At 31.3% G+C, this 25,393-nt stretch overlaps 1 protein-coding gene and 1 long non-coding RNA gene across 2 annotated transcripts in view; one reads left to right on the forward strand and one right to left on the reverse strand.

Annotated features, from left to right (window-relative positions):
• The first annotated feature begins 670 nt into the window (after positions 1-670).
• On the forward strand, positions 671-3,043 carry LOC127729731 (uncharacterized). The gene is made up of 2 exons (XR_007994814.1): positions 671-772; positions 2,514-3,043. It is a non-coding gene; the product is annotated as an uncharacterized LOC127729731 (long non-coding RNA).
• Positions 3,044-8,775: 5,732 nt separating this feature from the next.
• The window catches only part of LOC127729726 (ubiquitin carboxyl-terminal hydrolase 20-like), a 34,419-nt gene continuing 17,801 nt past the window's right edge, over positions 8,776-25,393 (reverse strand). The window contains exons 12-21 of the mRNA XM_052237600.1: positions 24,975-25,079; positions 23,567-23,612; positions 22,137-22,248; positions 20,862-20,927; positions 17,157-17,283; positions 16,278-16,341; positions 14,926-15,113; positions 13,832-13,940; positions 12,492-12,594; positions 8,776-12,267 (exon numbers count right to left, since the gene is read on the reverse strand). Coding sequence (XP_052093560.1) covers positions 11,915-12,267; positions 12,492-12,594; positions 13,832-13,940; positions 14,926-15,113; positions 16,278-16,341; positions 17,157-17,283; positions 20,862-20,927; positions 22,137-22,248; positions 23,567-23,612; positions 24,975-25,079 — 1,273 coding nt within the window. The 3' untranslated portion in view covers positions 8,776-11,914. The remainder of the gene's footprint in view (positions 12,268-12,491; positions 12,595-13,831; positions 13,941-14,925; positions 15,114-16,277; positions 16,342-17,156; positions 17,284-20,861; positions 20,928-22,136; positions 22,249-23,566; positions 23,613-24,974; positions 25,080-25,393) is intronic.

The following is a 25,393-nucleotide window of genomic DNA, read 5'->3' on the forward strand; positions in this document are numbered from 1 at the left end:
ATAATCTTAAAAGCATTGAAGTGGTTAAAATCTTTCCAGAGCCCTGGTTCATACCAAAGTCCATCCGGAATGCGGTACGGTTTTATTGTGTTCATTTACCTCAATCTCCGTACAGCGCTCGTTTCCTTTCCGTATACTCAGTACACTACAATACAATGTTATTAAGTGTAGTGATACGAAGTAAGTACGGAACGGATGTGAGCTCTGCGCCGGAGATTGCATTTACCTGTGCATACTATATCAAAAACGAGTTGTCTCCCTTTCGGGTTCGGTTTCCCACTTATTCCTTTAGAACTGAAATACATGGTTGTGTTTTATACAGTTTGAAATTTTTATGATATGAAAGATGATATTCATCACACGAAATCAGAGTGTTCCTCAAGAAATCATATAAAACAGAGAAAAATAAAGAAAAATAGGTTCCCGAGTTTGGGTTACCACTTTTACCAAGGTGGAAATATAGAAAACTTATTTTTCAATCTTTAGTAAGTTAAGAACAAAAGCGTACTCATACATAACATAAAACTTTATATTTAACACCATATCCATTAATGTTTGTAACAAAAATCTCTAAAGAATGATAACAAAACATATTTAAAGATTTCCGGTTCGGCGAATTTCCGGCAAATTCCGGTTCGGGTTCGGGTTCGGGTTACCACTTTTACCGACCACCCATATCGGGCCCTAAGAAGATTTGCCGGCACGACAGAGATTAAAATCGTTTTATTTGCAAGCAGAATCAGAAATACACTAACGCAGGAACAAGACTAAGGTATTTCATATACTAACATAAACCTTGGACCCAAAGACGTATAAATCCCAGTGATAAATCCTAGCATATTTACAAAAGAAAACAATCACAAGTCTAAATTTCATGCGGCGTGCTTTCCTGCAGTAACGCTCAAACAAAAGCATCAAATTTTTAAAGCAGTGAATGATGTATAAGTAGGTAGAAACGTTGGGGACTTTATGACCAAAAAGGGCCTATAAAGAATATCCATATTCATCAAAGCTGGTGGACATGGGGGCCTGATTCCCACTTCCCATACTCCCGGTATCCCAGACGAAAATTAGTCAAAACATTTTCCCAAGCATATCCTCATTTTTACGCCCCCTCTTCCCCTGGTTCTGTCCCAATGACTCCTGCTTCCCGTCCCCTCATTCCCATAATCAGTCAGGGATATAACTCTATAGGGTTATTAGAGAAAAAAATAACATACATTTGTTATTGTGGACTAAAAAATCCAAAAACTGTGAAAACTATTAACATATTAAAGGGGCAATATACATCCTTTGTTTTGTTAAAATGTATACAAGTTCTATTGATATTATTATTGTCTTTATGTTAACTAAACTATAGAAAGATATACAAGTTCATAGTTTGGCAATCATGTATAGTACACTATGTTATTACAGAAAAAATATGTCTGTAATAACTAAAGGGTGTTATTACAGCTTCTCTTTATCACTTCAAAGCCTTTGCTCAGATATATATCATGCTTAATCACAATGTATTTTAATTTATTTTAAGAATTAATGATCAGTCTCAGCATGTAATGAGGTTCTGCACAAGCTTCCAAGTAATTCTCAAGTGTCCCATGTAATAAGTTGCATGCCTGTAATAACTAAGCCTTGTTAATACAGCTAAGTTTATCACTTAAAAGCCTTGTCTCATTGATATACCATGGTTAATAACAAATGTATTGATTTAATTGGAAAATTAGTTATCAAGGCTATATATTTAGTTACTGTGCAAAGTTTCAAGAATTCCCAAGTGCCCATTAAAAATTAAAATATTTATTATTTATTTTTAAAACAAATAACAAACATATGTTACTACAGATTAAGAAAATTTTAGGAATAAAGAGTAGACAACTCATGAAAGTATCTGTTATAACACATGTATGATATTTTCTCTAATAACCCTATAGAGTTATACCTTTGACTGTTAATCCCTGTCTGAAATGAAATGAAGACTAGAATTCTTATTAAAACAGGATATCACATCCTAAATTTTAAGGGGATATTGTTTATAAAGCCTGTAAGTTTAGATACGGTCCATGTAAACTCATTGATCCTTTGAATAAACTTATTCTTAAAAGGTTTTCAAAATACATGTACCCAAAATGAGATCTTTGAATATGTTTTTGTCATCTTTGTTGGTACTAACATGGATTTTGTTTTTGATAAATTAAAACATACATGTATCTAAATATATATTGCTATACAATGTCCTTACACTTTATCCCTTGTATGTGTACTGATTAATGTAATTATCTGCGATTACTCGGGGAAAGTACCACACAAACATTCGTGACATTAGCGTATTACCTAACGTCGCTACAGCGATACAAATTGTATTTTGTTAGTTATCATTGAAATACCATCTGAATAATCAAGACGTTCGGATCTTTCTGGCGATGAGGATTGGATGGGATGATACATGTACTTTAGTCTGAGAAAACATGATTTATTTATCACAGTATTGATAATGCTTTGATGTTTATTTTCAGAAAATGCAAGACACCTTAGATGTTGAAAAGTACAGAACTCCCTATGAAAGTAATACAGAATGGAGAGAAAGGAAAAAGTTTTTAGAAGCACATCATGACAAATTTGAGGATGATCGTCTGGTTTGCTTGTCTCAATGTTATTTGAATGTCCGTATGACTAGTTGTAGGTATCCAGTAGAAGTCATGAAACAACTTAGTGAACTAGCCAAAGAAATGAATGAAGAAATCAGCTAATGAATAAAGAATGCAATGGGAGATCATTGGTGTTTGTCAACAGAATCAACACACATTTTTGTACTTGATGATCAAGCAAAGTTATGACCTTCTATATACATTTTAGATATTCTTACTAACATGTATATATCAGTTTTTAAAACTTTGATGTACAAAGTTTTGAAAATCAAAAGCCTTGATTGTACTTGTAGACTGTAATATATTGATGTTAAAAGTACTTTTATATCAGTTGAGTATGAATTTAGGCATAAAGTATAACAATATTGATATTATGCAATAAAAATACAATTACCTGAGTTTAGAATATTATATTAATAGAAAAATATTTGTATTTATCCTTTAAACTCACAGGTATTATCAGATTATAAATTAGTTGTCTTTTCAAGTTTTGTATGTTGTCATGTTGACTCATTTGCATATACCCACATCTCCTTTTATTCATGCTTTGTTCACCTCACATAAAAAAATAATTCTGGCTTTAATACTGGTACATTGTTTGTATGATCGGGTGTTTTTAAGCTTGGGATTTCGGGATTGATCCGTTCGGGATCCGGGAATTCTTTTTTCGAAGTTCGGGATGTCGGGATTTAAATTTTTTTTTTTAATTCGGGACCTCAGGATTCCATGTTTTTAAGCCCGGGATTTCAGGATCAGGACCCCTCCTACCCCCCCGGTTATGAGGTTATTTAAAATTTAAATATTAACACACTTCTGTTACTATATATGTTTCTACCCAAGTTGCTGCTAAAAGGTTTTTCAGTTGTAAGGTCACTTAGCATGCTTAGGTGGATAAGGGTTCAAGTTAATAGTAGTCAGAGTTAGACTTCATGCTTAAGATCTTTAGTGAGTGAATTGGATATGGATTCTTAAATTCATAAGATATTAGAATGTTTTAAATATAAATAATAGTTTAACCTAAAGACCCTTACTTTTTTATTTGTATCCAAACTTTCAGCATTTCTACACTTCATATCAATTGCTCATGACAAATTACAGAACTGTCTCACAACTATACCTTCAACAAAAAATTGTAGAAAGTCAAGTTTAAGAGATCAAGAATTATTTCATCAGAAAACAAATCCTAATCAAACAAGAAGCTTTTATCAGGAGATATGGTTAGAATGATGGAGTTGGTAACCTATAACTTTATATTAAACTTTCATTGATGTTTATATTTTTCAACAGATGTTAAACATTCCATTGGGCATCAATTGTTACAATTTTGAAATTAAAATGCGAACCCTCCAGGGAAAAACAATTTTGTTCAATTGACGAAACTACAAAATCATCTATGGATAAACATGATAAACAAACTGCAAATTGTGGTCTTTTTAAAAATATTGAAATTGAAATGCCGACTGACCTATTTTACTTGGAAAAATAATCATAATGGTCAGTCATGATGTTTAATTAAAGGATTAGTGACCCATCTGATGACGATAAGCAGATTACCTGTAATCACAACTTATAACACCTGCTATTAATGTTAATAAGCTGAGGGTCATAAACTTGTCAGAAACTTGAAGACAGGTAGAATTATAGTATTTTCATCAAAATATTACTACAATAAAGACATGGACATGCGAAAAAGGGCAGGGCGTCAGTCGGGAAAGGGCGGGCGGACCGCCCTGTAAAAATGATCAAGCTGGAACACTGTTGTACATCAATGAATGCATTTTTTCTGTATCCAGAGAATTCAGTATTTATGCAAATTATGTTACAAAAATTATTGAAAATATTTTAGCTCAGTCCTGAATTTGATGCTAAGCTATTTTCATAATTTTCTATTTTTGAATACATTTACATGCAACAAGTTAAATTGTTATCTACTTCTTAATACTCCAATAAATTTAGAGTAGCATGCAGATCTGAGTGGGAACTGCCGCATATTTTTGATTTTAGTTTCCAAATTGGGAGTTTTTCTGTTGTGCATAGCAGCATACCTTTATGATATGATATATATTACATCTGGCTCACTTCATCTGAAAGAGCTTCTGTCCACTTTAGTAAATTCCTTGAGATTGCATAATCAATGTCATATAAACTTAAGGTTTTGGACATGAACTGATATCATGACTATTAAAAATTAAAAGTTCTTTTTATAGATTTTGGTTTATTGTACCCCTTATTAAGAATTTTTATTATTGGGCAATATAAACTTCAAATTACATATAAATCTAACAAGAGTTCACATGATGAAATGTCACGCCTACTAGCTACTTTACTTATCATAATTGAATCTGTAATAGTCCCTTTTATTACAAATATCACATCAGCTTAACATTATCAATAATCCCATGTAAATGAGGAAAAATCAGATGAACCCTAACAGACAGACACATTACATGACCTATTACTTATTGTATTTCAGATACAGACTTCACCTTGATCACTGATCCATAAAATGAGGTTTGGTCCAGTGATCACATGTCTGAGGGACATGTGAACCATGCAAGGATCTCATATACCAAATAAAGTTATCATTGTACTCATAAAAAGGGAGTATTTTACATGACAAAAAACTATTTATTTTTTTCAAGCAGTTTCCTGGACCACAAAAATCAGGTCAAGGACAATGGACATGACAGTTGAAAACTACATAACAAAAGGCATCTGCATACAAGGTATGAATCATCGAGGTCTTCTACTGAAATAAAAAGCTTTATACAAAGTCTTTTCTGTTGTCACCCCCTGGATAGTAATCTGTTATTGACAGTGGACAAGTTTTTCATATTGTTTAGACACGAGTTTCATCTATTATGTTAGGATTTACTGACCTTTAGTCTTTGGAATTCTCTGCAGATGTACATAGGGTTGCTGTCTCATTGATGTATATATATTCAATTACTCTTATTTGTTAATTGATTTAAGTCGAAGCATTTTTGTAGATCTTTTACTGCTGATCATTTTTATTGTGCATTTTCTGTGTGCTGTGGATTGATGAAACAAGAGGCTCTCAAGAGCCTGAATCGCTCACCTGTATTTCAGAGGAGAAGATTTTTAAATGTTAGCAAACTTGATGAACAAATTGTGTAAAATTGTCTTTAAAGGGCAATAACTCCTTAAGGGGTCAATTGACAATTTTGGTCATATGAACTTATTTGTAGATCTTATTTTGCTGAAAATTATTGCTGCTTACAGTTTATATATATCTATAATAATATTCAAAATAATAACAAAAAACCTGAAAAATTTTGTTAAAACTACCAATTCGGTGGCAGCAACCCAACAATGGGTTCGATTAGTCTGAAAATTTCAGAGCTGATAGATCTTGACCAATTGAACAATTTTATCCTAGTCAGATTTGCTCTAAAAGCTTTAGTTTTTGAGATATAAGCCAAAAACTGCATTTGACCCCTATGTTCTATTTTTCGCCATGGCGGCCATGTTTGTCGTGATTTCCTCTTTAAAAGTTTAAACCAGCTTAAAGTGAATTTGTACTTTGTTGAACATTAAAATTCATGGTTAACCTTTTAAATACACATGGGATCCAATGAATAATAAGGAAACCACAGTATTATAGTTTTTATACGCCCGTTTACCAATTTGCATAAAACTTTGGTGAATTGTTTATATCTATTGACGTGAGCTCCCTTTCGTTTTTTATAAATTTTAGATTTACGTTTCCCAGTTATGGGGTTTTATTCATTATAAAAGGGGGATTTTCCAGTTTTCGGACAATAACTCAAGAATGCTTTCACCAACTTGCAAGAAATTGTGGTGAATTGTTTATATATATTGACATGAGCTCCCTTTCCATTTTTATATATTTTAGATTTTACGTTTCCGAGTTACAGGGTTTTATTCATAAAAAAAGGGGGATTTTCCAGTTTTCGGACAAAAAATCAAAAATGCTATCAGCAGTTCGTATGAAACTTTGGTGAATTGTTTATATCTATTGATGTAAGCTCCATTTAGAATTTTATAAATTTTACATTTTACATTTCTGAGTTATGGGGTTTTATTCATTAAAAAAGGGGGGATTTTCCAGTTTTCTGACAATAACTCAAAAATGCTGTCAGCAATTCTCATGAAACTTTGGTGAATTGTTTATATCTATTGATGTAAGCTCCCTTTACATTTTCATAAATTTCTAATATGACATTGAGAATTAATTGAACTTTAATTGTTTATAGTCTGACAACAGATTTACTAAGTTTTGCTAGTGAAAAATTGTTGGACAACAACCCCAGTAAGAATCTCGTCTGATGGTTTCAGTCATATTTGCATCTTTGTTGACCTTAAATGCTTATAATTTTGCTCTTTAAAGATACACATAATAGGGAAAACCTCTTAAATTGGTAAAAAAGTTATCATTTAAGGGCAATATCTTCACAAGGAATCATATTGAAGATTTCAGAATTGGTCAAAAACCCATTGATATAAAAGGTACCTGAAAGAAAAAAATGGGTGTACAGGAGAATGATCCAATGAATTACTGGAAAAATAAATGGTACAAATGTATATAAATAAATGTGGATAGTGGACACAGATGATGCCCCCGCTTGCATATCATATAGTTATAAAGGGACATAACTGAAGAACGGTAAAAGTGACGCTACCCAAATTTGAACTTGATCTGAGTTTTGTGGTAATAAGCATTGTGTGTAAGTCTCATAAAATTTGGTTGATGCTAACTTAAGTAGAGAACAGAAACTAAAAATTCAGCAATTTTTCTATTTGTATACGCAGAACTCTAGAACGGTTGTGTATAAGTTTTATAACATTTGGTTGAGACAAACTAAAGTTCGAGAACAGAAACGAAAAATTCAGCAATTTTTATGTTTATAAATGGACATAACTCAAGAATGGTAAAAATGTCGCCACCAAATTTCGTACTTAATCTGTATTGTGTAGTAATAAGCATTGTGTATAAGTTTCATAACATTTGGTTGAGGCAAACTCAAGTTAGAGAACGGAAACCAATTTTGGGACGTACAGACAGACAAGGGTAAAACTTTATGCCCCACCGCTAAGGCGGGGGCATAAAAACAATGCTTTTATTGCTGTACATCTTGACTAACACTGGAGGGTCTTCAACGATAAACTAAAAACATCTTGACACTTGCACTGAAAGATCTTCAACAAAGAGGGGCCTGATGGGGGGGTCTCATCACAAATCACGAGTTGATTTTTTTGTCAATCACGATTCACAGAAAATATAGAAAAAAAATAAAATCTAGAAAAACGGATCACGATAGCGAAAATGCGCCGATCACGAAGAACGAAAATAACCCATAAGGCCGCTCAACAAAGAACTTAAAACATCTCGATACTTAAAATGGAAGGTCCAACAATGAATTCAAAACTCTTGACACACTGAAAAGCCTATAGTTGTTAATTTCTGTGTCATTTGGTCTCTTGTGGAGAGTTGTCTCATTTTCAATCATACCACATCTTCTTATTTTTATATTCAACAATGAACTAAACCATCTTTGCAGTTTCTCTGAAAGGTCTTCAACCATTGAACTAAAAATGTTGACACTTACAGTTACACTGAGAGATCTTCAACAAGCAACTTATAACATCTCGACACTGACATTGGAAGTTTTCAACAATGTATTAAAAGCATCTTTACACACTGGAAGGTCTTCAATGATGAACTGAAAAGCTCACATCTTAAGCAAGACCTAAAATGCTCTCGTGTATATTATGAGCAGTATTCTTTGATATATATTGATAATTAAAACATATATCATATAATAAACTTTTGACACAGATATGTCCCGCATGTTTTTTTTATTTTGATAGTATAATGCAAATTTTGAAATTACAGTGTTAATACTTTAACATGTTACCTATGCAAAACATTCAAAGTCAATGAACCATGACTGAAAGTAAAGGGCAAAATAATCTGTGTAGAAATGAAATGTGGTAATGCTACTACAACTGCATACCAAATATCATCGACCTACATGTACCATTTAACATTGTTGATGCCCTAGACGCTTAAAATAGCATGCTTAAGTGAAGGCAAGACAAAAAGCATACTGGAGACTCCACTGGAGAGTAATCAACAAACTACATATACAATGTAACATTTATTTTATTATCATTTTATTCATTATAACAGTTGAATTGAACATTTTCTTGTCAACTTATGTCCAATAGGGTTTCCATGGAGACAGTAACAAACATTGAAGAGTTTTGTTTGAAAAAAAATAATTTTCTATCATAGACTCTCACTGAAAAGAGGTCATTAATATATCATTTCCCAAAAGTTTGACAGATATTCATCCTCTTACAGAATTTCCAATATTTTTTAATTAGGTTTTTTTCTCCTACTATGTTCTATTTTAATAACTTTAGCCATATTGGCTGACAAGATTGGTTATAAAAAAATGAAAAGTAGAAACCCGTAGGATTAATATGGCCAAATTAGTTGCAACTGGTCTAGTGGTTTCAAAGGATGATTTTTAAGTTAAGAGACTAACAGATGTTAAGAGAAGAGAAAATTGAATAATGACCTTTTGGGTGAGGTAAGAAAAACATGGAATTAGTTTCATAGTTATTTTGATGAAAATACTTCAATCACTCTAAAATGGTTTTAAAAAAATCTGGAAAGATTTGCATTAGGGTGACCATAAATAAATCCTGGAGATGAATTTAAATTTTGCTTGATGGAATGTGCAAATACACAAGTAAATATTTTGTAAAAAGAAAAGACGTCTCGCATCCTAAAATGCTTTGTTAATGGATAGAAAAAACATCAGGTTAAACTGTTTCAAACTATAGCTATGGCTTTAAAGGAGAAGACTTTGGCCAGCTTTTAGATAGACAACAAGAACTGGACCTTAATTAATGGCAAATAGTAAAATTGAAGTTTAAAAACTGCAGATAGGCTCTATCTAACAAGGAATATATCAAACTTATAAATTTACATCAAAAACATTATTTCTATATACAAGTAATAAATAAATAAATAACATATATTAAAACTTAAAAATTCACATTTAAAAAGACATAAAAGTGATGGTTAATCCAGTAATAAATATTAATGTATAGGAACACGATCCCACTATGTATAGAAGTTAAATGTATTCAATACATATACAATCCTACTTTTTTGGACACAGAAACTTATCTTTATATAATGCTAGGGACAGCATGGTACAACCTCAGTAAGCCAATATCTTTATGATTTAAGATGTAAACAAACTATATTTGAATATTGTACATACCTCCAATTCTAGACCCCCTCCCCCTTTAGGGTAATGCTGAAGTGAGATGTATTACATTAACTACATTTTCAATGTTTTTTATGTCCACATGTTGATGTAGGAGTTATTTCTTTGTCAGAAGCAGCTTTTCAGGTTTTTAAGTAAATCATCAAGAGTATGCAGCGAAATTAAATAAGATGATCTCTCATTTAGCATAAAACTGGAACAAAGGACAAAGTTTTTTTTACATAATATGAAATATTCTTGTATTTCAAATGTTGCAAACACTGTTTGAAGAGATGAACATTAAAGGTATAGATAAAACTATAATATAAGCAGGTTACTTACAGATGATTTTCAAATAATATACGATTATCACATAATCCTAACTTGTATGGTCTAAAACAAGCGTATTGCAGCATGATAATTGATGTTGACAATTTTTTTTATTTCAACCATACACATACATCTCATCGATACCGAAATGGCATAAATGTTTTATGTACAAAAAGATTGCAAAGTTATTTACTTACTTATAGTAAAATCTACTTCTAATAATAATTGCACATCTGTAGACCTTAAACAAACTTTTTCACTTCATATAGACCATCGCACATCAGTGAAAGGACAATCACACTTCAGGGTCCACATCGAACCTCCCAGTTCTACATATTTATAGTACAGAAAAGGGTGAAAGCATACTGGTAATTGAATAAAATCTGAAAAAGTGCTGTTTCCCCGCTATTCTGTCAAACTGTCAAAAGGAAGCCAACTGTCATTGACATCACACGGTCTAAAAATTCCACAAAAATCAACTTAATTAATGAGAGTTCATGAAACCTTCTTTCTTATTTTGATTTTAAAAACAGGATATGTAGCAACTTGATTAGTTACATCTTTGAAACTTCAAATGATAATTTAACCTCGAGGGCACTTAATAGCATTACCTGTGTGAACTTTAACTTATTTCAAATACAAGTTGTCTCCCTTTCATAAATATTAAATAAATAAATAAGCTTTAGAGTCAGCATAGTGACATAACTTAAGCTCTATTGAGCTTTTACCGACATATACATGTATAAGGCATAACAAAACAATACAAAACCAGCATTGCCCTTTATTCTACACTTTTTGCCCATTCTCTATTCTGTAAAACCCCATCCAGACCCTCATAGAAAAACAGGACTTCTAATGCCAGTACAAATTGGTTTGTTACAGCTTTTAGAAAAAAAACAAATGCTGCAATAAGTCTGTTTTCACAACAGACAGGGATATTTTTAAAAGGAAATCATGAAAAAAATGAATAAAAATGGAATGAAAAATAAATGTTTTACATCAAAAGCACAAAAACACCAGTTTTCACTACTTTCCCCCCTTTTCTGAAATAAACTGGACCAGAACTCGAAAAACAATCCAATTCTTCAATTGGTATCAAGGACAACTAATAAACTTTAGATAAACAAACTGGAACAAAGTTACCCTATAAAACAAATGAAAACAATTCAAATGCTGTATGTTATGTCTTATTTCATTGGTGTGCATCATTACAACCCAAAAATGTATAAACCCTTTTCATGACTTCATGAGTATGAATTCCTACACAGGCACTATAGTTCTGTAAGTGTTGATGTAATTTGATTTGGAAATAATTTTCTGTGCATTCAATTTATTATAATTAATAAAGGTTATTTTTATGGAGTTTATTTATGTGTAAACTTAGCAAACTTACTCACAAACTTAACATAAAATATGAATTGGCAGAGTTTACATATGAAATAACTTCTTCACAATAACCTTCATTACTAAAATAAATACAGATGGAAACTACAACGACAACTTCATACAGTAAGGTGACTAAAATCAGTGTTGTTGCATAACAAGTTTTATGTGATTCAATCTACAGGATTTCATCTGAACACAGATGGATTTCAAAATACTGTAATGTATATACATTTTGAAGTATGCACAATAAAAAATAACAAATGTACCAAATTGACTAGAAAACCTTCAACTTTCGTTTTGTACAGTTAACTCAGAAGTCTCTTCTTTCACTGAACTTTCTGACCTTTGTGAACTAGACTCAATCCCTGAATCTTTTGATCTAGATGTTTTGCTTTCCACTGATGCTGACCGTGTGACAGGAGATGAACATGATGACCTGACAGGAGACGCTGATCTAGCGGTCTTTACAGGTGATGGTGTTTGTTGTTTGATTACTAATTCTGGTCCTCCTCCATATATATTAAATAAGAATTTCCACATTTCTTCAGATAGCTGCCCATGATCAGAGTTGACCTTCAGGGTCATCTGACCTTGCTTATTATTTGTAATCCTAGAATTGTCAATCTGTCCTGGTGGTGCTGAAATAATTCATATGAATATTTATAGTAAAATATATCTTAAGAACTAAACTTTACTTAAATTTCCTAAGGATTTTTTTAATTAATATTTATTCATTGTTTTCTTATGAGAAACTTTGAAATTTTTGCTTCACATCTAAATTTTTGTGAATAACATAATCATTTTAATTAATGTATAAATTTTCATATTGTGTTTTTTTTTTCAATTGACATCTGATACTTACTGTCCATTTTGCCTCTGACAAAGTTCTCCCAATCTTTAAACCAAGACATGCTGATAGCATATAAAACATTTGGATTATCTTCATCTTTAAATTTCTCATTTAACTACAAAATAAAAAACATACATCATTTATCATAACGGCTAAAATAATATGAATAAATACATTTCGGAAATTAAGAGAGATTATATATATGCAAGATTGAAGATTTTTATATACTCATATAAGAAATTTCAAAGTTGTTAGCCATGGGCAAACTTTAGAAATAGAAATAGATGGCAGCAGGACAACACTATACTAAATTTTAAATATCTTAATGTGAAAATATTATCCTCGAAGGAATATCACTAATTCTAGTTGATTTAATTAAGAACTTGTTGCATCATATTTTCAGTATCAATTACACTTTCACCATGAAATGGATGGTAAAATACTTGCAATTTGTTACAATAGGAAACTACTCTTTTAAAAATACAATAAGAGAAATTAAGGCCACACCAAATCAATATACAGTTCTTCAGATCCCCCAAAGGTTGTAAAAGGTCAGAAAAAAAATAGTGTTTCCTTAAAAATTTTGTCCATAATCACTAGACAATGACTGGAGAAGACATTACTAAGTTGTAAAACTTGTGTCTCATGCATTTGTTTAGTTTCTGAACAATAAAATATATTTAAACTAGACAATGACTGATGTGGCAAGGCAAAATAATCTCCATGGATATCAGCTAATGCTGATACAACTGCATATTAATTTTAATTGACATATGGCTAGAGATTTATCACACAATTGCCCATGCCGACTTTTCACCAAATTTAAAAGTTTCAGTCAATAATCCATGATGAGGGGGTGGAGCCATGTAATCTTCATGGAAAAGAGACTTGCAAATGCTAATACAACTGCACACTAAATATCTTTGACTTAACATTAGTAATTCCTCTCTTATCACAAACTTTAACATACAAACTATGCAAAACATTCAAAGTCAATAGACCATGACTGAGGGAGCAGGGCCAAACAATCTCCATGGAAATGAGATGTGCCATTGCTAATACAACTGCATACCGAATATCATTGACCTACCACTAGAGGTTCCCTATAAACTGACCTAATCACAAACTAATAAATTGTTGACACTGCCTATTTTTAGCCTTGGCAGACACATTTTTTAAGACAAGATACCACAAAGATGATTGTCAATTAGTTTGGATCTAATTGGCCCAGTAGTTTCAGAGGAGAAAATATTCGTAAGAGTTAATGGAAGCTGGACGACGGATAACAGATGCCAAGCTCACATGGCCCTGTGGGCGAAATAAGCTAAAAATGGCAAATGCAAGCAACCTACATCAATGAATGTTTCCATTTCCAACTGTTGTCTTTGTTTTAATTGATCCAGCTCTCTTTGACAAGACTGGCAGGCATACAAATGATTGCAGACTGGACCACCACCAAACCTGTCAACATATCAAAATGATTTACACTTTATTGGTAAAACATGAATCATTTTTTTTCTACTTAGTTAACACAAATAGCTTATTTCACAGACCATAATTTCCACATTCGTTTACCTTTTTTTTCATCACATTTTTCCCTAGTACTTTTTCTATGCGGTTGCCTAAGTACTAACTAGAGGTCTTGTGGTTAAGGTCACTGCATACGGAAAAGCTATCGGCGAATTACAGTACAGGAAGATAATAATTCAATAGCAGTACATTTCTGAAGATTTTTATAACATAAAGGATTTTCTTTTAAGGTAGATTAACCGTATACCGCCATCTTGGATTGTAAAACTGCAGTTCACAATCAGTCTAGTTCTTTGCTTAAATCTGCAAATTTTGAGACAGATTGGCTATTAGGTGTTGGACTGTTTATTGGAATAAAGAAAAATAAGTGATTTATTGCATTATTCAGACTGATTTAACAAATACCAAATATTTGTGTTTTTTTTAATCAAATTGTCAACTTGGCCATTTGAGGGGAGATACTCAAATAGTGAAATTTTTATAAAGGGATGATAGAGAAATTTTCAAGTTTTACTTGTAGCAAGAGAACAAGATCGGTGACACCATCTTTTCTTTTTATTTTCTTAAAGCATATTTTTAAAACCTATCTTCTCATTTTTATTTCAAAATTCTATCACATAGATTTCTTTTATTCACAGAAATGTGTTTTTTCATGAACAATCTATACAAATTCTGGCAATTTTGTACGACTTGTAGCTTGAAAAATAGTAAGGTGACCCATACTTTTTTTTATGTTTTTGATAAAAGCATGGAAAATTCTATATTTTGGCAAAGTATAAGAAAATTCTATTTGAGGAAATATATACCAATGATCCATCTTAAAACTACATGTGTAAGTCCATGTACACGTAAACATCTGTAATATATTATTTCAATATTTAACAAATAAATAAAAGATTTATTGTAAATATCTTACTTGCTGTACAAAAATTCCCAAAGAGCCTGATTGAATGGTATGGCTTGTTCTTGTACATATTCTACTTTATGAGGTGGTACGCCTCCATGTCTACACAGAAAGTCATGATTACTGATTGGCCCTGGTTCAGCAAAGGTATTAAATCTGTTTATCCATTGTTTCGAAATAAAGAACTGCATCAGACTTGGCTGAAAATAAGTACAAAGTTTGCCATCATTATTTGAAATACACTAAAAATCTATTTCAAAATATGTGCTGTTTAACCACTTTTGAGTCAATTATTTTTTTAATTTAATTTATGATTGCAATCCTAGTTTAATAATTTTACATTGTAATGAATATGCAGTAATAAAACCCCAGTTTACTTTGATATGTTTTTTACAGAATAATTTTGGAGTGTTGTCACATTGACTTCCATCAAATATTAAAGGGTATCTATTAAATACACCATGTATTTATAAAATGAACTTTTAGAGCAAATATCATTGATATATCATATATAGTTCCAGTAAGAAGGCCTGATACAAAACCCAAACAATACCTCTGGATGTGAGATTAAAGTAAAACAACACCTTCAGAACAGATAAAAATATGACTTTTAGAACAAACCAACATATAAAATATTGCTGATCTCTCATCAAAAATTTCTACAAAACACAAATACTCCTTAAAAATTGTTCTGTTTTTGGAATAAGGTCATGAAACATATGTACATGCATACTGTACTCCTTACAGCAAATCTATAAACAAAATTTATTTGACATTTCATGTTTACTGAAGATGATAAGCAGTTCAGATTCAGGTAAACAAGGTCACACCCACAAGACTGTTAATGACCAAGAGGAGAGGGAGAATAAGATATAAAGGTATTTGCAGCTGTTTAAAGCTCCACAGTTGCTGCTTGATATTAAATAAATGTCTTGTCTCAAATGTCTTTGATGAATTACCCCCTTAACTTACTAGCCTGGAATATGTATAGATTAACAAGATTTCTTCACATTGATATCATAAAATATAAGCTGTGAGCCACATTGAGAACTTTTTTGGGGAGTGAGCGTGGCAAACATTGTGCTGATTGGCTGAGTTTTTAAGATATGTATAAGCACAAAACCAGATAATCTGTTTATCATGATTTTTTCCAGTCTTTTTCCCCTCCCTTAGAACATTACAAAAGTAAGCTTGATAACATCTCCTCACACATTGTGACATCGCTAATTACTTCTCGTCAGACATCCCGACGTCACTGATAAGTTCTGCTCAAGTCTCAAAGCCTCCATTCAACAATTTTGGAGCAATTCAGCAAGGTGATATAGGCAAAGGGAAGCACGATAAATAATTATATGATAACATACTTCCTGTGCTTCTATCAGTCTCATTCCTTTCTGTCTTAGTGATACCATTTGATCATTTCTCTTCCTGAAAAATTTTCAAGGAAACTTTCAAGTAAATGCAAGAACATGATTAATATTTAAAAATAATTGAGAACTTCTGATCCAAATTTCTATCTATTCCTGGTTTAAAGCTAACTTTTTTCAAATATTTAAATCTTGAAAATTTCAAAATGTCCCTTTTGTAAGAGCTTTAAAGTAACCTTTCTTTATTATACATCCATTATATATGTACATTTTGTGTTTTATTTCATAACACATTTGGGCTTTAACATTTTTTTTCCGAAAGTCTTAAATATTGAAACTGTTCTGTGCCATTCCCAAAGATGTATACTTACACCAAGTAATATATTGTAGGTGACTTTACTGACTTGGCATTTTAGATCTTAATTTGAAACATGAAACTAAATGTAGATTAATTAAGCATAAAATGTAGGTCAAAGGCATTTCTTGTAGGAGACTGTCATATATTTAATGCCATTTACTGCAATAGACCTATTACTCATAACAAGTGAGAAAAATCATGTGATAAAACCTAAAAAAAAAATCAAAGCAGTAACTGAATCATGAAAATGAGGTCAATGACATCCGACATATGCCAGACATAAACTTTAGACTATATTTGTATGTGAAATAAGGTATCTAGGTCTCCTACCTTCTGAAAAATTATGCTTTTTACAAATAGTGTACCCTTCGCCAACAGATTAGCATGCCTATATCTCGCATTTGCAAGACAAAATGTCATTATTACAAAGATGTTTGTGACTTTGAACAGCTTGTCATCACCTACAAGATTTTCAGCATAATTAATGAAATTTCATCAAGATACATGTATATTCTCACCTATAAAACAAGACATAAGCTTCACAGTTCATCACCTGGTTAATATCCACCTCTGTCACATATGTATCATCAAACTCATACCACTGTTCATTTACATAGTTCAAACAATAGGCTGTGTAATGGCCAGCTGAAAGTCATCATAAGTTATCATGAGAAAGTTATTATATCTTATAGATCTTGTAATTTTATATGTAATATTATATGTAATATTATATCTTAAAAGTCAATGCATCAAATACTGTAAAATTCAAAAATTATTGTGTGTGCAGGTGAGAGATTTTTGGCTCTATGTTGAAGGTCGCATTGTGATTTGAGATGAAGAACAGCAATAAAAGTGCTGTTCCTTTGCTTTTTGTGTGGTTTTTGCTGTGCATGTACTGATTTTGTGTCATGGATGGATACCCATATCCTTTGCTTTTCTATTATTCATTATTGCGATTTTTAAAAAATGGACAAAAATGTGAGATTAATTATTGCAATTTGAGGAAAATCAGCATACAGATATATGTATAAGATATCAGAATGCCAGTTTTTTTATTGCGATACTCACCTAGTCGCATTATTCACATTAAAGACCAAACAACCTATTGTTGATGCGCATCAACTAACGCAACTTGGTTGTGACATAAAAGCTCTATGACGTTGTTTCTAGCCATGAAAAAAACGTCAAATTATAACGTCCTATTTCGCGTTTTTCACGGATTCCAGCATGGTGTACGCTAAAAACTACGTCTTCCAAGAAAAGTGGAATTAAGCGTCACGCTGATACCTAGTGGAAATTAAACACAAATGGACACAAAAGAGACTACACTATCTATAACCTCCGTTCTAATAAAAATAATAATAACAATATAAATTTTGAACTCAGCTTTTTACATTTGGGCCGATCTGCATTTCACTTTTTTTCTTTCACTTGCCGATTTTGTCTTTCATTTGCGCCGATTGTGTACAGGTAAATTATAGGTGAAAGTTATTTTTTTATTCATGATATGAACCTCTTCCGTTAGCCAGTTGTACATATGTTATGAATTGTCAATTAAACATGTATATAAATGTTGTCCCCTGCTCACAAAGGGGATGTGGGAGTAGAATTCGAGCAGGATAATTCAATTTAAAAGATATTTGTGCACTCTGTTTACATCCACTAAAATCACGGAGTAAAATTCTATTTACAGCATTTCAAAGCACCACAATAAAATCCATAAAAATGTAATACTAGTACAAGGAATTATTATCTTGTCGAGAATTTATATGCCACACATCTGATATATTCCTTTCTTGTCATTTCATCTTTTCTATACTTGTTGTACTTGCTAACAACGAAGTCCATCTTTTCTTTCTCGTGTCAAAACGAAGTTCTCGAACAATATGACCAAAATGATCTTAAACATAAGGGAACACTGTTTATTTCCATATATTACCATGCAATATACATTCTAGGTTTACTACATGTACATGTATTTACTCGTATAGCAAATATAGTATCGAAGCTTGTGATAAAAAAAATAAAATAGGCGCTAATGAAAGAATCAAATCGGCGCAAATTAAAGATCGTTTTTTTTTTTAAATCGGCGCAAATCTCGTACGCCGGTGTAACTTTACACTGGTAATTTTATATGACTTACGCTTAGAACTTTAACTTAATATGTGATTTTCAAAATTGAGTTTTCAGAAGGTTAGGCCGATAAACAATACTTTCTAGAAGTTTCGATATACTGGCAACGTATGTATGTTTAGATCAACTTATTTCTTTAAGATTGTCGTAAAATAATGGTGATCTTGCAATGAAGTTAAATTTTATCTATACTGCTTAAATGACAAAATCTTATAGTAAAAATAAAAATGATAAAGGTTCATTGTCTTTTGTCATTTGTTTCATTTCAAATTGTCTCAAGGAGAAATGATAAAGATTTCGCCTGATCTCACAGAAGCTTAAGGCAAAAAATATAAGAAATTAATATACTCAGTGAATGTAAATTAAAATCAAAATTTTAAAACTAAAGTTGATGTAAACTTAACTTATGACAAAAACAATTGCTTTAAGAATAAGATCCAACATAAAATTTCTCACTTTCAAAAAGCTACAATGACTGGAAAGATTGAAAACAAATTTCGATTTTCAATCCGGCAATCTATACATACCTTGTCTTTGTTTTAATTTCCAAAATGAGCTATTTAGATTCATAATATTTCATCCTGTTTTGAGAAATACTTTATAGTTTTCAACGGAAAATTATTTCTTAGATTCTAAATCAATTTTTGAATTAAATACTTATTTGTTTTATATTTACTGTCTCGTTTATTCAAAACACGTGAGGTAGTAATAACGGGGATCGTATTTTATGATAGGTTAAATGGATGTAAAACGTTTTAGAATCAAAAACTTTAATTCATATATTATACCTATAATTTTAATTTTCTTATATTTTAAATATTCAGAAATAATGAATCCACAAACTAGATGGAATAAATTGTATACGCTCGTCTTAGTCGGAACACATAAGGGTATAAAGAAGTCCGTCCGTGCTAATGTGTGTCCGTCTGTCAGCAGTAGCGAAAGAGTGCGCTAGGGCAAAGTTCTGAAATTGACGCGACAAAAAACCCCACACATCTAGTCTTATATAGTCAAATAGTCTGTAAGTTAGCCAGTGTCATCTTTCATCTCTCTTTTAATTTTCAATGATTTTGCTAATGAGAGGGAGAGGACAAAAACAGACTTTCCTTTCTAAAGCGTCGTAAAAGGTTATTTCGAACAATTTTTCATTCCGACAGATGGTGTTTCTGAAGGTTAATTTTGTGCGGCAACAACATCATGAGATCTGATACTGATACATACATGTGATCTCTTGTATTACCGGATAATAAAGTAGGTGAATATAGTTGTTATTTTTGATTCTTGAAAATTTAAATGTGGGTTTCAAACGTCCAATTTGCAATTTTTTTCAAATAGTGCGCCAGCAAGGAAAACTTGTACTATGACGTCAGATTAAATGTTCTGAAGAAGGACAACTCTTTTCTTCAAAACGAACGAGAAAAAAACATGAAAATAAATCATAACTTTTTGGAAAGATCGGTGACATATACATTTATTTGCTTTATTTTGAAGAGTATACATGGCACTTTCCTTCTTGAAATTTGTATGAAAAAATCACTGATAGATATTTTTTAAATACTTAAAACGTTTTTCATTCTTGCGTTTTATTTTTGGCGGGAATGAAATAAATCATATTTTTTAAGATCAAAACAATAAGAGTCTTAAACTCTTGAACCTGTATTTGATAGACACAAATCTACTGTTTAACATGAAACAAGAATTATGCTTGTAGGTTTGATATAATGGGATTTTTTGAGAGTTTAAATAACAAGCAAATATCATGTTAATATTCGGGAAAACATGAAACTGAGGTTGCTATAGTGACAAAACTAAGTCGGTGACCCCCAATTTGTTTTATCATATTTTGTTCCTCAAATCATGAAATACCTTTCCACAAAATTTTAAGGAAAAATCACTGGTAGAACTGAATAGGCTGTTTGGTCTTTAATAAAATCCTCAATTTACAGTAAATTTATGAAAATATATATGTTTTTAGTTTGAAAAATACTATCTTTAATCTTTAATTTGAAAATTAAAAAATGTTCTGAACGACTAGATCTGCTTTATAATTATAATTATTTTTATAAAATCAAAATATGTAATTGACTTACAACCATCAGATCCATGGTGGCATATAACTCCTGTCAAATCATACATGGTCACTTCTGAAGTACAGTCTGGAATAAAAAAATATGTAGCTATTGAGGCTGAATTTATGAAAACATTCATAGCAAAATAATCTAAATAGGACTGGTTGTTAGAGAAATTATAAGCATCTGACATTTATAATCTACATTGTACATGCATATTGAAACAATATGTGGTGCATATGGTAGAGGATCTTTTGTTTTACTGTAGTCAAACTTTTTTATAACCATGATAACCACAAATTTAGCTTCTTTAAAAACTAACAGATGGACAATAACATAAAACACATGTAAATCTAAGAGAAAGTCACCTGAATCAAACTGTTTTCCTGAGGTATTTTGGTTTTGACAAGTAACAATTTTTAAATTGTTTCTTTAACAATCTAAATACACGTAGAGTGGAGTGAACAATTTGATTAAAAATTCCTAAGGGTTCCGCGGAACCCAGTGTCTCGCCTACTTCTGCTCTTAATCGCAGGCTCAACAAAAATGAGGAAAAAAAATTAATAAAAATATTCCTCTCTATACTATCTTTTGATTGTAAGTAGCTTCTGTCCAAGTTTGGTAAAAATCCAGGATAGTTTCTGAATCTAATAAATGTTTTAAAAACTTAAACTGCAGATTGTATGTAATGTTAACTGGAAGAAAAACTAAGTCCATTTATAAGTAAAATATTGAAAAAATGGAACAAAATTTTAACAAAATTTCCTTCTAGATACTAGCTTTTAATCATAAACAAGCTTCTGTCCAATTTTGGTACAAATCCAGGATAGTTTAAGAAAGTTGTTAAAATTTTAAAAACTTTAACCGCAGAGAGAATGTAATGTTAACTGGCAGAAAAACTAAGTCCATTTATAAGTAAAATACGGAAAAAATGGATTTTTTTTTACAAAATTTACTTTTGAATATTATCTTATGATCATAAACAAACTTCTGTCCAAGTTTGGTAGAAATCCAGGATAGTTTAAGAAAGTTCAAAAGTTCAAAAACTTTAACCACAGAGTGAATATTTGTGGATGCCGCAGACGACGACGGAATGTAGGATTGCTATGTCTCGCTTTTTTGACAAAAGTCGAAGGCTCGACAAAAATGATGAACATATGAAAAGTCTAAAAATAGTCAATGGTGTAACTTATATGAAAAAAGTTGCTGCCATAAAGAATCGTAAGATAACTACACTCCATATTTAGTAACAACATTTTTGTACTAAACTCATCAAATTTTCTTCTATGTAATTACCTTTGTGTAAAAATGGTTTGAGATCAAGACTATCTAAAGGAAAGGCTACATAGGTAGATATCTTCGTTGAATAAAATTCATGACGAAATCTTTTCAAATGAACTGTCAAAATCTAAAAATAGAATAAGAAAATTATGAACTTAAAAAAAAAAAAGATATGACAAATATTATTTCAGAAGTCAAGTTAAATTGTACAGTTTTTGAAATACTGTAATACCCTTCAATTAAAAATGTTCTTATCACAATGCAATAGATATGAAAATTTATTATGTATTACAATGAAACAATCAACCATCTCTCTCGTCTTAGAGGATATACAATTATGGGTAGCTTGGAGTATTTTATTTTTTATTAACTCATTATAGGGGGTCAAAGAAATGAATACCATAATAAAAAAAGTTTTTAGGTCAGTTTCAAGAAAGGGGGAGAATTGTATTCTGTAATGACACAAACGAGGAAAAGAGAACTGAGTGGCATTGCACAAGGTCATGTTTTTCTCTGACTGTTAATGACATCTTAACACTAAATCCATTGGATGTTGGATGTGTACTGATTGATATTTTATTCTTAGTTGTTAATGGCAGTACTCTCAGATCTGTATTTTGTGTCTTTTGTGTTTTTGTTAAGGTTTTTATGTGCTTTGTATCGATCTGATGAGTTAAGCCCTTTTCAACTGATTTTTAAAGTTTGTTCTTACGTTGTACTGCTACACCACTGTCCAAGGTTAAGGGGAGGGTAAGCATGTTTAAACTGCTGCATTCTGTATGTCCCTGTCCCAAGTCAGAAGCCTGTAATTCAGTGGTTGTTGTTTGTTGCTGTATATTACAGTTGTTTTTATTTTATTGTTTTGTACATAAATCAGGCCGTTAGTTTTTCTTTTTCTCGTTTGCATTGTTTTACATTCGTCATTTTGGGGTCTTCTATAGCTATGCGGTATGGATTTTGCTTATTTTTGAAGGCCATACAGTGACCTATAACAACTTCTATGTCATTTGGTCTCTGGTGGAGAGATGTCTCATTGGGTGTCATTTGGTCTCTGGTGGAGAGATGTCTCATTGGCAATCATACCTCAGTTTCTTGTTTTTATATGAGACAAATAAAACGTATGCTCATTAAGCCCTTTAAAATATAAAATTACAATTACTAACAGATTATATATATTTCTTACATTAGAAATATATTTCTTAGATTTTTAACTGAAAATATATTCATCAATTATTATCAAATGCTTTCTTTCCTCGTTGACCACATGATTTAAAAACAAATAAATTATATATATATATATATATTTTAGAATCAACACACTTTTCTTAAAAACTGAAACAGAAAGTAGGATGATCTGCTGTTATGCCAGTTTTTACCTCAATAGTAAAGCTTAATATACTATTTTTAGTTTTCAAAAAGGTGGACTAACAATGGTTGTTACATACCTCTGGCAAGACCATTACCCTCGAGAACTTGATTCCATTTCTGAGTCTGAAAAAACCAACCAAACTTTTAATAAATCAGCAATGCTATATTTAGTGTTATGAAATTCCTTCATAAGATAAGTCAATCTTTTCAAATAGAACATTTGAAAAAAGAAAACCAGTCTAAATAGTCAAGACTTTCAATGAATATATTATTTTATAACTTTATGTGTGTAAACTGAACACTTGTCTAACATTAACAAAAGGTTTTCAGTTTCACCAGTTTTGAATGTACAAATTTTTGGTAAAGGCTTGAAATATACTCATGAAACAAGTGCATTTGTCACATACGAAAATTGATATTTACAAGCAAGGACATTCTTTAGAAGAAGCAATCTTAATGAAGTCCAGTTCACATTGTAGGGGCATGAAAGATGAATCTTTGACCTTCTATTTTGCAAAAAAAAAGATAGCAAAGATTCGCTATTAAAGCAATACATTATTTTGTAGTCCCTGTTTAGTTGATTGACAGCTTGTATCGACTCATAGAAATTCAGAACTTGACTTATGGTAAAGAAACTTGTCTATTGTTGAAGAAAGTAATGATATGAAGACCTCTATACATGTATTTCTTTTCTGTTTTGGTTTTTGTGTTGCTGTATTAAGTCTCATACATTCTCTTTTTTAATATGATATTTATCTGTAATCATAAAACGTATGATACTGTTGCTGCACAGCACATGTTACTAGAATAACCTTCTCAAGCCCAAAGCCAAAAATATTGATTCTTTTGAGTATGAAAACCAAAAGGACAAAAATAGAACAGCCAAAACAGTCATATTTAAGTAATGTTCAACAAATTACAAATTTTTCATAGATTCAAAAAAATTGGTACCCAGGGAAATAAATGGAAGAGGTTGTTTTTGTGATCAATAGTTATGGCAGACTGGAACAGCTTCATTAAAGAGCCCATTGTCAAATGGAAGCGATACTTTTGTACCTATCAACAGGTTTGGTTAACTTTGGAATATATAACAAGTTTACAGTAGTGAAGTGTAATTAATTTGTATGAAAAAAAAAAGAATGACACAGGTTTTTATATACTCTACGGCAATGACATGATTTATGTTGCTTAGTCTTTAGTTTTCAATGTTGTGTTCTGTGTACTGTTGTTTGTCTTTTGGTAGTTTATTATTTTTTGCCATGGCTTTGTCAGTTTGTTTTTCAGCTTATGAGTTTGCATATCCCTTTAGCATCTTTTGCCTCTCTTTTTCTAGTTGCTAAATTGATATATATAATACAGCAAGAGTCTACAGTTTTCAATATATCACAACTGTATGCTGAAGTATAAGGCAACATGCACCAACTGTTTTAATTAATATGAAATATCACAATACCAAATATATAATAAATTTCACTACATTCTTACTTTTTACATTTTTCACAGCTGTACATATTGTCTCCTTTCAATTCATCAGCTGAGAAGAAAGCTGCCAAACAGTCTTGTAATGTTATTGCAGGTCCAACAAACCAACTGGAAAAAAAAACAACATGTCAATCATATGACCCACATAATTAGAGTTAATAAATTTTCTATGGATAAATATTTAATGTGCAAAGGAGGACTTTTTCTTCTCTTTCAAATCCCTTTTACCCTTTTATAATATGGACTAGACATTGTCTAAAATAAGCACTGCAAAATCTTATTTCATTTTTATTATTATTTACCGAAAATGCTTTCTAGTTAACTCATATTCAACAGCATCCTAAGGAGAACATGCTAAACATTGAGGAGCCAAATTGATATGGGCATAATTTACTGTCCCCAGAATTTTTATTGGTTTGTGA

The sequence above is a fragment of the Mytilus californianus genome, unplaced genomic scaffold (genome assembly GCF_021869535.1).
Source record: "Mytilus californianus isolate M0D057914Y unplaced genomic scaffold, xbMytCali1.0.p SCAF_2, whole genome shotgun sequence".
Taxonomy (NCBI): Eukaryota; Metazoa; Mollusca; class Bivalvia; order Mytilida; family Mytilidae; genus Mytilus; species Mytilus californianus.